This window comes from Magallana gigas, chromosome 7 (genome assembly GCF_963853765.1).
Source record: "Magallana gigas chromosome 7, xbMagGiga1.1, whole genome shotgun sequence".
Taxonomy (NCBI): domain Eukaryota; kingdom Metazoa; phylum Mollusca; class Bivalvia; order Ostreida; family Ostreidae; genus Magallana; species Magallana gigas.
In genome coordinates this window covers 29,572,852-29,591,129 of record NC_088859.1, presented here as the reverse complement: position 1 = coordinate 29,591,129, position 18,278 = coordinate 29,572,852, and the positions used below count along the sequence as shown (strand labels likewise).

The 18,278-nt window shown below is 35.2% G+C and overlaps 1 protein-coding gene across 2 annotated transcripts; it reads right to left on the bottom strand.

The window, feature by feature from the left end:
• Nucleotides 1-1,851: 1,851 nt before the first annotated feature.
• On the bottom strand, nucleotides 1,852-17,410 carry LOC105317056 (uncharacterized). 2 transcript variants are annotated; one of them, XM_011413589.4, is made up of 15 exons: nucleotides 17,002-17,407; nucleotides 16,209-16,483; nucleotides 15,924-16,078; nucleotides 15,508-15,641; nucleotides 15,224-15,374; nucleotides 14,322-14,811; nucleotides 8,225-8,447; nucleotides 7,773-7,933; nucleotides 6,820-7,060; nucleotides 5,948-6,132; nucleotides 5,143-5,854; nucleotides 4,774-4,863; nucleotides 4,550-4,670; nucleotides 3,922-4,136; nucleotides 1,852-3,689 (listed from the first exon to the last, which is right to left on the bottom strand). In XM_011413589.4, exons 1-15 carry the CDS (start codon nucleotides 17,282-17,284, stop codon nucleotides 3,151-3,153), a joined length of 3,975 nt encoding a protein of 1,324 aa, XP_011411891.3. In that variant the 5' UTR covers nucleotides 17,285-17,407; the 3' UTR covers nucleotides 1,852-3,150. The 2 variants fall into 2 exon arrangements, with proteins under 2 accessions (XP_011411891.3, XP_011411892.3); XM_011413590.4 differs by lacking the exons at nucleotides 1,852-3,689; nucleotides 3,922-4,136; nucleotides 4,550-4,670; ... (4 more) ...; nucleotides 7,773-7,933; nucleotides 8,225-8,447 and adding an exon at nucleotides 10,338-13,939 and having other exon boundaries at nucleotides 17,002-17,410.
• Between the last annotated feature and the right edge of the window lie 868 nt (nucleotides 17,411-18,278).

The window sequence follows — 18,278 nt, the reverse complement described above, 5'->3', positions numbered from 1 at the left end:
AAACTGTGTTTTTACGACTAAAGGACTCCTGGTATTTACTTCGGAGTGGGATTATAATATATATAAGTTGAATAGAAAAATTACATAAAGTTCTTTCCTTTTATTATTACCAGATAAAATGTCGAAACCAATCATTTTGATATGTAGAAATTAATGAATAATGATCGTTGTTATTTTTAAATATTGATCAAAATTGAATCAACGTTTCTGGAATGAAAAAGATAGACTTAAAGTGTGATCCAGTCGAATTCTTTTTCAGAAACGCACCATTTTATATAGATCTTTTCTCGTAATAACGAGATCTTTTCTCGTAATAACGAGAAAATTAACTCGTAATAACGAGAACATTATCTCGTAATAACGAGATCTTTTCTCGTAATAACGAGAAAATTTTCTCGTAATAACGAGATCTTTTCTCGTTATTATGAGATCTTTTCTCGTAATAACGAGATAACTAACTCGTAATAACGAGATCTTTTCTCGTAATAACGAGATCTTTTTTCGTAATAACGAGATCTTTTCTCGTAATAACGAGATAATTTACTCGTAATAACGAGATCTTTTCTCGTAATTACGAGATAAAAATATTTTTTTATGTGGCCCTATTCGGCTTTCGTAACACTGGCATTGCTGATCTGAATTTTGAATCTGAGCCAAATGTTTCAGATGCTGAAGGAAGTTAAGGTTTTTGGATCAGGTGTCCTTTGATGGTCATCTATATATCATAATTTAAACATACATGTATAATTATCACTAACTCAAAAGGTTGGGACCCATCGCGCACATTTACCGATAGAATAGAACCGTATGTGGCTAAACATATCAATACACTGTCAACTTTTTGGCTCACCTGAATCGAAAGTTCAAGTAAGCTTTTCTGATCACCTGTTGTCCGCCATCCGTCTGTTTGTAAACGTTTTCCTTCTTTTACACTTCTCTAGAACCACTGGACCAAATTTAATCAAACTTGATACAAAGAATCCGTAAGGGAAGGGGATTTAAAAGTCTTAAAATAAATGCCGTTTTTAAAAGGGAGATAATATCGCAACAGTGAAAATAAGGTCTTTGACTTAAAAATAATTCTCCTCCATAACAACTGCACTAGAAATGCCAATATTTGCATCAACGTTTGTATGTTTAGTGAAGATTCTTAATCACAACCCCCGAATTAATTCTGGGGCCCCAAGAGGGGGTTAAAAGTTTAACATAGAAACATACAGGGAAATGTTTACTAAAAATCTTGTTCTCAAGAACTACACTGCAACAATTTGTGAGATCACTATGCAACCATCCTAAGATAGTGTAAATTCTAAACTGTTTAAACCTTGACATTGGGCCAATCACTAAGAGGAGTTCAAATTTCATTGTAGAAACATGAAGAGAAAATGTTTTTTTAAAATCTTCAAGAACAACATCACAGTGAAATTACTACGCAAGCACTCTAGTCTCCAAATGGTTAAAACATGATCCACGGGCTAATTCTGGGACTCAACGAGGGCTCAAACTTCTCAATAGAAACGTATAGGAAAATTGTTAAAAGGTCTCCTTCTAAAGATATACAATGTTACATTTAGTTGTTTTACTATATGAAAGCATCCTCATATCTTTATATTTACATCCAATTCTTTCACTTTTTATAATTATTCATAGTTCAATCTACAATTTAGTTATCTTTAATACATTGAGTCCTAGGGTTGTAAGATTGGCCCATTGAGGCATTGCAGATCTTGGGATATGTCCAAAAAGTATAATTCTACACAAGAGTGAAGATGCAAATGGTTCTCAAGATTTTGCTTTTCTATTGCTCTATTGAATGCAATAAATGAGATGACCACACATAAACAACAAAAATTGGAAAGTAACATTTATTAATAATTACCTGCATATTACATGTACCAACATACTTTGGATACAATAACTGACCAGAGTCAATAAAGCATACAAAGAGGCATTGTAAGTTTCATGCATTTACTTGTTGGCTCAATGTCCACTATTAAGGATCACAGAGGGATTTGATTAATAAGTATAAACCCCAGTGAATCTCAGTAACCACAATAACTGATTTACATTCTAAGAGTTGGTAAAAAAAACCAAACAAACAAGTGTGAAAGAGCTGCAAGGAGCTAACAACAGTGGAATTCCACCCCAGGCTGAGAATACATTCATTTATATATTTTGCATAATCAAGGGTCCTCCACATCTTTGGGATTTTACAAAATATTTGTAACCTGCAAGTTAACACAACTGCTTTTTATGTGGAACATGTGATCCGCAGGTCCGTTGTCTGATGCCATATCCACTGTGCTATTACGCAAGAGGTACCGTTATATATCAACAGTTTCCCTATTTAATAGATTACCAGGCACTGATATCATAAATAGTATAGTTCCAGGGAGTGGATGACCCTTAATGTAATGTACATATCAAGCAACCTATAAAATCTTTTATAAGGTACCATATTTACATTTTTGGAAAAGATATCACATTCATTATAGAAAAAAAGTTGATTGGCTTGAATACTCATGATGTAATTATCATTGAAACCAAAAAATTACTAAATAAGAATGAATTTTAAAAGACTGCCAAACAATTGGTTCAATAAAGTATTTTGTAGAGCCTCAAATTACATATATTAATAAGTATAATGATTGTCAATCCTTGAATGTTACAAGTACACAGAAATGGTTTAGCATTAATATAATCAGATTCCTATCAATAGCACATCCAAGAGTTTTACAATAGATCTTGATTTAAAGATGTATAGAACATGACCTATAATGCTGCTGAGCACAAATACAATACATGTACTACATCAAACCTTTTGTCAGTTATTATATAAACCAAAAATCAGTTTGTCTTTCACCTTTAACAGCTTTACAGAAATAAACGGAAACATACATATTACTTATATTTCAATTCAATATGCAACAAAAAAAATGGATACATGTAATAGTAAAACAACATATTTAACTGTACAAAAATGATTCAGTAAACGTTATCCTTTTTTATATGGTGTACGTATTTCCAAAAATTATTTTTATAAGTCTTAAAAGAAAACTTAAGTGAATATACATGTACACAAATTTTCACTGACGATTTTATTAAAAAAAAAAATTTGAGTCCAATCCAACTAAAACGTAGATCTGGCACTTAGACATTTTGTTGACTGGAAGCTTGAGCCAACATGGTGATGGCAGACAAGGCCTCCTGATTGAGCTGTCCGTCCGGACACTCGATCTCGTACTGGACAGAAGGAAAGCTGTACACCAGTGTGCTGCCGCCACCCTCCTGATCCACCTCGTTAGTTTCCACCGCGTAATACATGTTCTCTGTGGAGCCGTCACCTTCCTGGATGAAGTACTCCTCCACCTGACCGGGCTCCACTTCAATCCGGATGTTACCGACCACATTGGAAATGGATGGGTTTTCCCCTTCTTGTACGGTCTGAATGATGATGTTTCCGGGTTCGGTTTTTTCAACTGTTTTTGTTGTTGGTTTCTTGTTCTGCAAGGCTTTCGGCTTCCTTATAACTAGAGATTTCACTTTCTTTGTTCCTCCTTCTGTTTGTAATTCGTGCTGTTGCATATGGCGATTTAGGTATTCTTTTCTGAAGAAACCTCTTTCACAAACCTTGCAAAAATGACTTTTCACTGCATCATGAGCAGACTTTTCATGACGCTTTAAACTCTCTGAAATAAAATATGGTAACATCAAATAAATAAACAAATAAATTGTCAGAAATTATTCTCCTTTTTATCTTTACATGGTAATATTATTTCATTACTTTATAGAGATAATTTTGTTTTGTTGTACATTTTCCACACCTGTTTTGGTCTCTCTTTATATCTTTTGAGAAATAATTCAAGAATCAAGACAGCTTTTTCATATACATGTAATAAGGTGCTTGTTAAAGATTCTTACTGCGGCTGCAGAACTTCTTCCCACACTGAGAGCAGAGATGCTCTTCCTCCTCTGGGGGATGTTTAAACTTCAGGTGCTTCTCAAACCTAGCATCTGTGGCAAACTCCCTGTTACAGAGCTTGCAATAATGGATGTTGTTGCCTCCCTTGGCATGAATCTGTAGATGAGAGCGCAGGCTATTGGGAACGTGAAATCTTTTGCCACAAATATTGCACCTGTAAAATAATGAATCGAATCAAATAATGATAGGATGGATATTTTGTTGAAAACCTTATATCTTATATTTCTTGTATCAAATGGAGAGAGAGAGAGAGAGAGAGAGAGAGAGAGAGGGTGTATATATTCAACTTGGTCAGCATTTCTCAATGAACAAGATGCATATTAACACTAGCATTGAAGATGATACATGTGTAATTGTAAATCATAATTTAAAGTTCAATAATTTGCATATACATGTATACATATTATGGTACATGTAATAAAGGCTAATTGAAAGGAAAAAAAGGTACACATATACAAAAGTAAATATGCCACTTGTCAAACGTAAATACTTTCATTGGAAATTTGTTTTACCGGTACCTAAAAAATATATATCAAATCAAAATGCTTATTTTAAAAAACCACTTACAGGAATGGTTTCTGACCAGCATGTTTGCCAAGATGGAATTTGAGTGTTTTCTTCAGAGTAAAGGATTTATCACACAAGGTACATGGGTAAGGTTTAACACCAGTGTGGCCATACATGTGTACTAGAAAATAGAATAAAGTTTTGATAACCATAGAAATAATCTTAACGTCGTCATCAGCATAAAGAGAATCACATAGAATGCAACAATGAAAAACGTAACTAACTTTTATATTTGTTGTGTCCCTTGAATATCATCCCACAGTATTCACACACCAAATGAATGGCTTTTCCTTTCTTTTCTTCTTCTTTAACACCTGAATGGAAACACATTAATAATATTCTCTTGTAATATTTTAAACAATAATACATAAAATTTACCAGTACCAGTTATATTACTATAGCGCATTGTTGCTGCTTCTTACCTACCTGCTAATTTAAGAACAAGCTACTTGCAATACAAGTTGACAACAAATACACAGAGTACAGATATCTTTGCGATATGACAATCAGCATAAGTGGATTTTATATCTAAAAGTATCATGACCTATTGCTTACTCATGTATCCCCCTTTTCCTTGAAACCAAAAGACATACCGGTAGATGAAGACCCTGAAACATCCTCGATTTTGGGAACCACCTCAGTCAATGTTTCAGTCTGCATGGCTTCTTCCTCTTCTTCTTCTTCTTCTTCTAGTTCTTCAGGCGGAATGATTGAACTGACAGCAGTCCTTGTGACTCTGTCACTCATTATTCCAGTCTTCATCACATTCCCAACTGTCGTGGTTATCATGGTATCCAAACCATGTGCCTCTGTTTCCTTCTCGGGGCCTCTGGTAAAGCTCTTAGTAGAAGTGATTTTTCTATTCGTGGGGCTCTGTTCCTTACATAGAGTTTGATTCTGAGTAGTACTCTTTTTCTGCTTCTCTGTTTCTTCAGTTTTCTCTTCTGTCTCTCCAGCTTTATCTGACTTTTCTTGGCATTTCTGATTCTCATTGCCTTCCTGTGTTTCCTTTACTTTCTGATTCTCATTGCCTTCCTGTGTTTCCTTTACTTTCTGATTCTCATTGCCTTCCTGTGTTTCCTTTACTTTCTGATTCTCATTGCCTTCCTGTGTTTCCTTTACTTCACTTTTCTCTCCTGACGTATTCCCTTCCTGCTTTTCATTTTCTTCATTTTTCTCTCCCATCTCCACTGCTTCCTCTTCCTTTACTGGACTGTTTGGTTCCTCTTTAATGTGATCTAGCAAGTCCTGTATAACAGGTTTGGAATATTTTTCTTTCCCTTGAACCAAAATCTTGTCTACCACCTTTGGAAGAACAAGTTAAAAAATTGTTGAGTACAAAAATACATAGATAAAAAAAAATCAACCAATCAACAGAAGTAAAAAATTTTTTTTTACCCCATTTAGAAACTGTTTGTTGAAGAAATCCACATTCCTATTAATAAGTGTTCTTGGGGTTGCATATTCCTCATCTTTTTTCTTACAACAGCCAGCAATAAAATTGTTGACACTTTCACCCATGCGATTCCACACAAACTTATCTGACAACCTGGAAAATGTGTCTCCTGGTCCAAAGTGTTCATCTGGAAATATACCGGACAATGTTCTTCTGTTTAATGTACAATATTTACATTTGCAAATATGTTTCCTTATATGAACCTATAGAATAGCAAAAATGTTCAATTCTGTATGAACTTTTTTGTGACGTCACAATGATTATAGCATGCGCTTATCGCTTGGATTATGGTAAACATAAAATCTTGGTAATTTTAACAGTTCTGAACGATTTGTCTTTTTCAAACGTAAATATAAGTAATAAACAGTAATGTTAAAAAGTTCACCAGGATATGAAGTTGGTTGGTATGTGATCAAATCTACTGAGAAGCCCTTCAGACCTCACAGGATTTGATCACGTGACCAACCAACTTCATATCCCGGTGAACTTTTTAAATTGCTGTTTATTTCTTAAATGAATACTGGAGCTTCATCCACAATGCATACAACAGTCAATGACAATGAAATTGACATGTACATGTATTTTTATTTGTAATATAGGACCAAATTCAATAGATACAGATTTTTTAGTATATTTAAAACTGACTTGAACACTTATGCTTTATAAACTGCAAAGCGTTTTATAATTAAGAGTAAACTGTTCCAGCCCAGTTTATTTGGGTATAAATTCTGTAAGTATTTATTAAGATTTAGTCAAAGAAGCGATCATCTTCACAAATCTTTAATAAAAAATTATGAGTTATTTTTTTCCATACCATTGCTAACATGAGCAGCCTGCATGGCTACTTTCCTGTCCTTGGTCCCTACTTCCAGACATCTCAAGTCTCCCATTTTCCCTTTTTTGTGATACAGCACTCCTTTTTGAATCACAAAGTTTTTTGCAATGCTAGTAACTGTGTCTTTCTGGGACTGAGGAGTGGTCGAGGGAAACGTCTGCTTCTGAAGGTAGTTCAGCAGCAGACTGTAGTTATCTTCAGCCATCTTTAGAACTGGGTCCTGTAAAAAGAGCGTTTTTAAAACTTACAGGTAAACAAGAGATGTTTGTGAAACACTTATGCCCCCCTACCTGGGAAACATTCATAAAGAAAATGAACGTAAACTGTAAATATTTGTAATTTTTCTTAGTCCAAGGGCCATAACTCTGTAGAAAATAGCTCGATCGTACCCAATATCAAACTTGACCTAGATATTATCATAATAAACCTGTATACCAAATTTCATTTCAATATGTTTATCCCCTGCTCATTAAATGAGCGGAAACTGCAAATACCTGGAATTTTTCTACGTCCAAGGACCATAACTCTGTCAAAAATGGCTCGATCGTACCCAATATCGAACTTGACCTAGATATTATCCTAATAAACTTGTATACCAAATTTCATTTCAATATGTTCATCCTCTGCTAAGAAAATGAACGGAAACTGATGGTGGACCGACCGACAGACAGCAGCAAAGCAATATGCCCTCCCTTCTTCGAAGGGGGGCATAATAAATATACAAAAACAAAACATGATGAGAAAACCTATTTCTCCCAAAGTAAATAATATACATTTTTTTTTTACCTTAATTACAAATAACAATAAATGGTAAACATTAAATGTCTAACATCGATTTCTTCAAATTGCAAACCAGCCGAATACCTGTTGTATAAATTCTGTTACTGTATGATATTCAATAAGAAAAAGAAATGTTATATATTTTTTATTACATCTTTGAAGGACTGCTTGCTAATGGGTTCCGATTTCCTTTCACCAAGAGTGCAGTGAGGACAGGCAGCTGCAAATGCTGTGCAGTCCACAGATATACCTTTCCAAGCAATCTTTTTATCTGTCATCCATTGTGCCATGTTGTTCTTATTTATGTGTTTACCTAAAAAAAGACATTTTTCCCATCATCTAATTACTATGATATAGCAAAGCATTGTTTTAATTTTTGCTTCTTAGTTTCTGATGTTTGTGCTTTTCAAGCTTTATTACCAGTAAACTTTTTTATTGTGCACATTTAGGTAACTCTCTCTCTTTTCTTATCTGTATAAAAAACTAAGAATAACTCTTAGTGTTCATTACGTTCTTTAAAGTATGAGAATTTTAAAAGAAAAAGATTTTCAGCTTCCGTTAATTCTTAAATACCGACATGAACTTGCAACAAAATCATTTTAACCTTTCTGTGACATGTGGGCCGAGGCCAAATAGTACAGTCTCTCTTTCCATGTCATTGGAACATAGCGTAGTTCTCCGTCTGTTGTATAGAACAGCTTGTCCTCAAACACTGTGTAGCTAACAGCAGACTTCCGTAAAACTCTCTTGTAATTGTCTGGGCAGCCTGGCAGGTAGGACTTGTGTTTCTTGTACTGGAAGATGGCCTGATAATACGCATCCAGCTCCTGAAAAATTACATTGAAACTCCTTTATTCCATTTCTGCACAATATCATAAAGATGCTACGAATATTTGTACAATACTTTAGTCACTTCAAGTCTAGGATGTACTAGTAAACTACGATACTGTTTAAATTTTCAACCCCAAGTAGAACAGCTCCTTAATATTCTACAAAACAGTATAATGGTGCACGAGTATTTTTACATATATATCTTACAACTCCAAATAATGCATCTCCTTGACACTTTACAGAACAGTACTGTGTTTCAGGAAATTCTACAGAATCTAATTCTTCAAATTCAAAATCAGCGTCAGAAGGATTCATAATAGTACCGTAGACAGGGTTATTTTCGCCCTTCATCATTTGCAAAGGGTTTCTCCCCTATTTACATTCACCCAAACAAAGTTGTGGTGAAAGAGAGATATTTTAAGACAATGGAATTCCCCCAGGCCTAAATTTGCCTGCTGACGACGAGGGCGAAAAAAGCAAAATAAAGCGGGGCAAATATTTCAGTGTTTACAGAGTATCCCTTAACAAAATGATTCAGGAGTTTGTACCAAATCTCCAACAACTGTCTAGTCCTTTGGCCAAAAAATTTAATGTATTGGTCATTAAGAACAGCAACATTAGGCCAAATACTGATGTATAAACTAATAAACATTTATGTGCCCCATCCGAATGAAACCGACAATTTGCAGACAGTGGGAATTCTACAAGCAGGTTTACCATAAACTGACATTACTGAACATTTTAAGGTGCACACCATTTTGACTATTCATAATGGTGGAAATTTTTTCTGGCAACTTCAGTTTGATTAATATTGAAAGATATGTGAATCTGGAATGGATTATTGCAGAATACTGTTAAAATGATATCCTTTTGGTTTAAAGTGGTATTCATATTGAAAATTTATAGAACATTTCATCAAGTGCAAAAATTATAATTCGGCCAATATAAAATTGTTTGTTTGGAATTGCCTCCAACCTCATTGAAATACACCCCCCCCCCCTAAAAAAACATACAATGTTTACACACAAGTTCATTTGTCAAAGTAGCATCTAATTTCTACCATTTAATGGAGATTTTTGTTTTTGACCTTAATTAGCTAAACTTCCAGTTTGAAAAAAAAAATTCCCCTCCCTCCGTCCTGGTTCTGGAAACCCCCAGGTAGCAATTCCAAACCAACCTTTTTTTAAAGGATGACCTTAGTACATGGACCTGTATCTGTTTATTATCTCAAATAGTTACATACAAAATAAAATGTTAGAACTTCTTTGCATTTTCTAAGGATTCATATTGGGTATGAACAATCTCTCTTCAATAGAATGGCATTATCCTCCAATAGCTATATTCTCACTTAATTAATGTACGGTAACCATATTCTTGGAACATTAAATTAATTCCATACTGTGAAATCATTAAAATTAGTGGGGGTTAATTTTCCTGGACAGCTGAAATTTTGTAGGTTCATGGGGGAAGTAATTTCATGTATTTTCTTATACCTACAAGAAAAGGAAATAAGACTTTATAACTCTAATGTAATACCGTAATTTGTGAATGATGTTAATTCGTGGTTGAGAGGTACCCATGAATTCCACGAAAATTGAGCCACCATGAAATCTAATGATTCCACAGTATATAGATTTATTTCTCTATGGTAGTTTCTCTGAAGTTATAAAAAATTACACAGTCAAACTCAGTATCCAGGTTTCACATTTCTAAGGTGCCAGGTAAAACTATCTTTAGAAAAGGGTACCTCCTGTTCCAACACAGGAGTAGGCAACATAATGAGATGGATAACAACTGCATATGTATTCTGTCAATAAACGATTTCATCAAACACACATTTCCAAAATCGGGTTAAGATTAGGTATAATTTATGAATGAAAACAAAAATCAGATCATTTTTTAATGTGTAAAACATACAGTTGATTGTACCAAGTAAAAGGCTGTAAACTCTTGTACAATGTTCCTCAAAGAGGGCTTTCTTCAATTAATTCTTAAATTTACAATTAATTTACAACATGATTCACTAACACACTACAATGAGTACATAAAATGGTGTCTACAGTCGATACTCTATGTACACGTATTAAAATGGTTATGTACATTAATTTCATTAATTGGTTATTAAAATAATAAAAATGATGCCATAATCTAATAATAAATGTATCCTCAGTGCCGCAATAAAAATGAATAAATGGTGGCACAATAAGCTTGTAGCGGTATATCCATTTACAAATTGCATGACCATTGATACATGTCTGTACAAAAAATAATTACACATTATCGAAGGCCAGCATTAATAATTTATATGTTTGATGTGTACTTTGACCTAAATTTTCCATGATGGGTAGTTTAGGTATGTAGGTAGCCTTTTTTCTTAAATTTTCTTGCACAATGATAATCTGATAATCATACAAATTTTTGGAGGGTAGAGGCAATTGTAATGGGTTGGTCGGAGTACATCAAACAAAACAATTTTTATTTTGGCCTAATCATCTTACTATTAAATGTGAACCCACTGGTAGTGGAAATATAGGTATACACTTAATTTGATGTAATCACAAATTAACTTGCAGACTTGATTTGCATGAATTGAAGCAAATAGAGTGAAACTATTTAAATAATGCAAACACATTGCATCCCGGTACAACTTAAAAACTGCTGCATATAGTGTACTCAGTAAAACTGTGTTTCAGAGTAACATAGACCAAACAAACTCTACAAAAGAGGATTACACAGATGGTTTTATATTACCAAAACTTGAGAGAAAATATACATCCACTTAACATTGCACATATAGTTAGAGTAAAATCATATAAGATTTCTCAAATACATGTATTGCTAAAAAGTGGAAGATAGCAAGTTGATGTTTGTGTAATTTTTCCTTGAATAGAAAAAAAAGTTGTAAAAATAATGCCAAAAATAATAATAATAAAAAAAAAAAACACTTCCAAATTTAAAATTTTCTAAACTATTGAAATTGAAAAATTCAATCCCAGTACAAAGGTTTTAAATTCTTCATATATTGTATATGTACATCTTTTCTGTTCATTTAAGGAGCTCCATTTTAGGACTAAGAGTTCACAGAAGTCTCCATTTCGTTTGGGTTTTCAACAGGCAGATTCATTTGTGACGAGTCTGATAGTTGCATCAAGTTTTCAACGTTTTCCGAAGCTTCTGTGGTGTATGATGAATGCTGCCCCTTTGGCTGTTCCCCAGTTTGTAACGAATCCACCACCATGGTGTAATCTGTGCCATCACTGTCCCCCAACTGTGATGGATAGGAGTTTGAGGCGGGATCAGGGTTAGCAGGTGAGATAATATCTGGGTCGGTGGTCACTGTGTCATACTCTACAGCTTCCTGCACCTGGGTTGTCAGCTCTGATGTAAACTGTACGTCCTCTTGGACAGGGTCAGCTGTTGCTTCTGAGAAGGAAGCTCCCCCACTTTCTATACCATCAGCCTCAGTAATGTCTGAACTCTGTACAGCATGCAAGCCAGCATTTGGTACAACCTCTGCAGCTGGTTGAACTGGATCGTTTATTTCCTTTACTATTACGTTATAAGCAGTAACATCTAGGTTTTTACTATCATCGTCCGTTGTTGCAATACTGTAGACCTGGGAAGAATGTTCTTCGGTGACAATTCCATAAGACCCACTTTCAACTTTCTGCAGCAAAGAAGATGGCATTGCGCTGCAAGAGTCGGGCAAAACTTTTTGCATGTAAGAAGCCAAGTCACGACTTCCTGACGGAACTTTCTGCATACTGGTAACTACTGGCACTGGTTGTTGAACTGTGTAGGTCAAGGGTACAGAGCTCTGTCCTTGACCTGCTGTCATGACGATGGATTGTGGCTTCTGTACAGCGACTTGAACTTGTTCAGAAGTTGCTGCTACGTAAGTGCTGGGGAGAAGGCTGGTGGCCTTGGCTCGGCTTGGATCGGAGGTCATCACTGTGTATATGTTTGGGAGCACTGTTGCTGTGGATTTGGGCTGTGCACCTCTTTCAGCAGTGATCACTCTATAAGTGGGAACACTGGATGGTGTGGATTTGAGGTGTACCTGATCAGATATGATGCGGTATGTAGCAGGTACATTAGAGATAGCAACGGCTGGAGATATTTGTTCACTATGAGATACTGGCACTGGTTTCTTTGCAACTTGAACATTTTCTGAATTTGAAATTACCCCAGTTTGTGGTTTTTCTGTCTGGTATGTATTAGCTGCTTGGTTCATAACAATATTTCTAGCAGGTTTTCCAGATTCATGAAGCGCTATCCATATATTTCCACTATTGATATCTTGTCCTTTGGAATTTTCATTTGAAACAAGAGCAAATTCTTGAACCCCAGTTGAAGTTGGTTTTGTTGTAGCAGGCTGGTGAATAACCTGGATATTTGCATTCTTGCTTACAGTGGTTATTTCTCTCGACAACTGGTTACTGCTGCTGGACACAACTGGTTTCTGAGGTGAAGTGGTCTCTGCTGCTTCCATGGCATCAGTCCCCACACTTTGTTTTCCTGGAATATCACCATTACCACAATATCCGGAAGATATCCTCCTCTCCACTTGCAGTTTGATAGCTTCAACTATCTGGTTTAGGCTGTTGTTTTGAGTGTCATCCATTCCTGGTACAACAACTCCAGATTCAAACAAGTTACCAGCACTTGCAGTTTTCTGGTTTTCCGGTAAACTCCCAGTTTGATCGGAGCTTTCTTTATCTGCCGACAATTCGGGTGACTTAACATCCTCTCCTTCTGCTTTAGCAACATGAACTGTTCTTATATGACGGTTCAAATTGGTACTAAATGAGAATTTTATTCCACAAATGTGACATGGAAACTTGCCATCAAAATGTGTGGCTTCATGATGCTGGAATGAATTTTTGCTTGAAAAGCCTTTACCACACTGATTACAAGTGTATGCTCTTGACATTCGACAGGATTCTCTGTGAGCCATAAATGTGTCTTTATTTGGGAATATGTACCGACAATGGGGACATTTAATATCAGATCCTTCAGTGTGTGAAGCCAAATGTTTGTTAAAACTTGAACTAGACCCAGATGATTTCCCACATATAGGACAAGGGTATTTCTGCTCGTGCTCCTGTGCTATGTGAAACTTGAGTCCAGACTTTGAAGTATAGTTTCTGTTGCATTTCTCACAATTATATCCATCATGTGCGGTTGAAATGTGCTCTTTTAGTTCAATCTTGTTTCCAAACATTTCCCCACAAGCTTTGCACTCACAACCTTTACTGTGGACTTGTTTTATGTGTCTTGCTAAATGATGTTTCCTCTTGATGCATATGCCACACTCTGGACAAATGTTTATCATGGACTCGTGTGCTTCATGCATTTCGCGAATATGGCGCCTAAGTACATCAGAACGCGAAAACTCTTTCCCACATCCATTACAAATGTGCTTCTTCGGTGTTGGAGGTGTTAACTTCATGATCAAAGGAGCTTTGGGATCCGATGGTTCCCCATCCTGAAAAAATCAAGATGGGAGATGCATCAGAATATTAATATAATTCTAAATTTCATGTTAATTTTTCGTCTAGTTTTAATTACAATTTCTGATTGGTAATCAATAAAGGAATGTTTTATCTTCTTAAAATCAGATGCATATCCCATCTGGATTTTTTCCTCAAAAGACAAGCAAAAAATACAGCTGCTCTTCTTTTACACATATCAAAAAATCACTGAAATGTCTTACAGAAAAAGTAAGTCAATGCATCTGAATTATATTTTCCTTACATTCACTCTCTGACTCTTCCAAACCCATTTTATTACAGTTCACTCTTTCCAATTCTTCCACTCCCTTATTACTTTCCCTCCCCTTTCCTTCCTCAACATCAACTTTTTCTTACCTGCTCTGTATTGACTTTGACCATCTTGTTACTGGGAGAGTAGTCTTTGTCATCTGGGTCCTGCTTTGGAGGGTGATCCTCGTCATCTTCATCATCTTCTGCATTAATGAGGCGTGTGATGCGACTGATGTTGCGTTTTCTTTTTCGCCCAGTGGTTCTTGGGGTCACATCTGTAGCAGGTGGAGGCATGTCCTCCTCAGCCTCTTTATCAGAATCTTGTTCCTCTGGTGGGGGTGGAGGAGGGGCAGGATTTTTCTTCTTTCTCCCTCTTTTACCTGGTGTCTTCACAGTTTCACTCGAGTTTAATGAAGGAATTACACAGAATGGTTGAGAGCAGGAATTCCATGCTTGAATGTTTTTCCCATAGGATGAATAAACTGACTGAAACTTGTCTGACAATGCTGTCATATCCTCCAAACTCAGGTGTGGCTCAGCTGAAGGAAAGTTATCACCTTCTCCCTTGTGCATACTAGATGGCAAATTTAGTTCTCTGTTAAGAAGAAAAATTAAAATCCTATGAACTTTAAATCAAAAGTCTTTTCTTTTTGCATGCAAGACGGTGAACTGGAAATCGCTGTTTAGAAAAATAAATTAGGTCAACAACAAATTAAACTCTATTTTCTCAGGCCAGAATTTTGAGATGTAACACTGCATGCAGTTTTGAAAAGGAGGAAAACTCAATTGGAATATTTTTTTGTCTTAGAATTGAACAAAAGAGTTATTCCCCTTTTTATAAGAGTAACTTATATTTATTCATCAAGGCAGTGCCTGAGAAAATAATCGTTGAGTTTTATGTCTAAAATTTACCTTTCAATTGACCATAGTTGTTCAAGTTGATGTAAAATTTAATAACCAATGTAAATTAAATCTACATGTATTAGCTCTTCAGAGTATATATTTACCTTCCGTAGGTAATATAAGCTGGTGTATACTCGGAACGCTCTGGTCTTGACACTCGATGTGGTAACAAAGCAAATTCCAAACAGTGCGGCCAGTGTGCATTATTCTTGGTAAATGAATCCAAGTTATCTCCCATCTCCTTCCAAATTTTTTCTACAATTATATTCATTAATCATGTTTATAAATACTTGAATAAATATGACACACAGGTTAATCAAGGATGCAGTTGGAAAAGTACACAAAAAGGAGGGATAATTCATGCATATGAAAAGTTTCCCCAATTCACCTGAGAGAGCTGAAGAAAACTGATTTATGTTAATGTCAATTCCCGACTTCTCCAGTGATTTCTGTAAAGGTGTGAGGTCCTCTTTAGCACAGTTTGTTGACTCCCTGATCATCAGCGTCTTCATACAACCAAACCTGCACAAATCAACCAAAAAATCTTAATCAACCACCACAGTTCAACAAGGTTTTAGAAGGTATAACTTAATTGACAGTTTAATTAAAATCATGCTCTTGAAATGTCAAAATATTCATTAACATATGTCTTAATATATAAAGCACAAAATTTTTTGATATGTGAACACATTATACAACAAAAAAATACTTGTGTCCAAGTCAAGTATGATTCTTTTAGATATTTATTAATCAGATGCTTAAATCAATTTAATATCTGTTTCCATATGAAAGCCTCGTAGTTACCTGCAAATCAGGTTCAACAAAAGATGTGTAACAACTGACGGGGATACAGAATCCACAACAAAAGCTTCAGGCCAGTTGGAGAACAGATCCAGAAACACAACAATGTAATGTTTACTGTCTATACAGTCGTAAGGACCCATCACATTTAATTCCACCTATGAAAACAAAATCAAAAGAAATTATTTTGTTCAATACACAAGTTGTCAAATTTCTTACATTAAAACAAACAATTTTTACATCGGTGTTTCTAGTTTTTATCATAACAATGAAGTCATAGAAACTTACAATGTCCCAGAAATGTAGTGCCTCTTGCGAACGTGCAGGCCATTCTGATTTGATAAGTTTGCCATCCTCAGAAAAGGATGCATTTGAGTCGTTGTCATCCATATCATCCAAATCTGATACTGCTGATGTGCTTCCATCAGACAATCCTTCCAGTTTAAAACGTGAGCGACAAGAGGAACAATTCAAAAGATACTCCCTGACTTTGTTATTCATTCCAACAAAGTAGTATTTTTCAGTCAAGGCACTTAATACTTTTTCCCTTCCCAAGTGATTGCCTGAAAAATTAAAACATTACAATAATAAATATTTACTGTAACATGAGCAGATGGGGGGGGGGGGGGGGGGGGGGGTCAGGAGGATCCAGAGTCCCACCCAGTAAAATTCAAATTTCTTAAAATTACATTAAAAAATTAACAAAAAAATAAAATGCCTCAGACACCCCCTGGCAAACTCATTGCTTGACCACTCTCAACCCCCCCCCCCCCCAAAAGAAATTCTCGATCCATGCGTAATAATTTTTATAATAAATCATATTTAAACATAAATTTTTCTAACCCCCCCCCCCAAATTATTATCACTATATATTTTTTACTGGCGAGACAAAAAAAATCAATTTAATAACTTAATTATGTTTTAAATTAATTTAATTTCAAGTAATTTGACTTCAATTAATTGATTAACAAAATATATACACGAGTCAAAGAAAAATTGCGCGAAATGAATATTCATTGTCCTCATTCCGCCCTTCATGATCCGCCATGTTTTAAAAGGATTGCAACTCGTGTTAGCCTACCTTTCTCATCCACATGCAACTCGCTGATGACTGCATTCCTTTTAGCATTGTCTGTTAGAACAAGTCTCTCTCTCTGAACATCTTTACCAAACCTGTCCTTTGTAGTAGATACATGAAACACTTCACTGCCTTTCAACTTGAACATTTTGGATCGTTTTCGCAGGTTCCTCCTCGCATTCTCGTTTGCGCCATCGGGATATTTTCCTTCAGTCATGTAAACATAAATGTCGTATGTCGTGTCGGTCCGAGGACCTGTCTGAGATCTTCTCCTCATCGTCGACATGCTGGAAGTAGCTAAACTAATCTTTCACCCTCCAAATTAATGAAATGTGTTATGTGATCTAAATATTTTCCCAACCGCCATTTTGAGACGCGCATTACCATCAAAATGCCCGGATCAACTTAGATCCGCCTAGTCATTTCCGGAAATTGGATTTTTGATTGGCGCCAAATACAAAATTGTTCTGATGAGAATAAAAACGAATCGGACACTTGGCTAGCGAAGATGAATAAAGATTTGCGTAAAAAAAACACTTTAAATTATATTTCTACAAGTAATTAAAAAAGGATATTTATATGAAAGTGTGTTGGTTTCCAGGTACCTGGGTTATTTGACTATATATATACATTAAATCGTTTGTACAATCTACACAAAAGAAACGTTTGTTTTTAAAGACATGTTTTTACAGTCAGTCGTTCATGCGATTTAGAAAATCAATTGAAATTTTTTTTAAAAACAGAATGGTTTGTTTTATTCATGAAAATCATTTCCAGACTTGTAAATGTTTGGTTACAACTGGTTGGTCGGTTCTGGAGAATGTTAAAAACTTAAGGTAGTCCTATACTCGGCACTAAATGGGCTCAATCATTAAAAGCTTAGCTTTAAATGATAAATATACATTCTAGAAAATACATATACAAAAGAAAATATGTATGTTTACATGCTAGTTTGTTTGTTATCACCTCTCAGACGGGTGTACCCCCTTGCGAAAATTATTGACAATTATGAAATTTGCCAGACGTCCGTTTTTCCTCAAAATAATTACAAATTTTGGGAAAATTAGAACTGAACATGCAAAATAGAGTATAAATATTTATTTAAACCATATCTTATCAATAATTTTGCGCAAATTTTTGTAAGTAAGTACGCTTTATGGACCTGATGTATCACAATAGAATACAAAAAATGCAATGCTAGTATCGCGTTTGGTAATTTTTTTTACTATTTTATGGACTCAAACTTAAATTCATGGTGTTTATTCTATAGATTGACATCT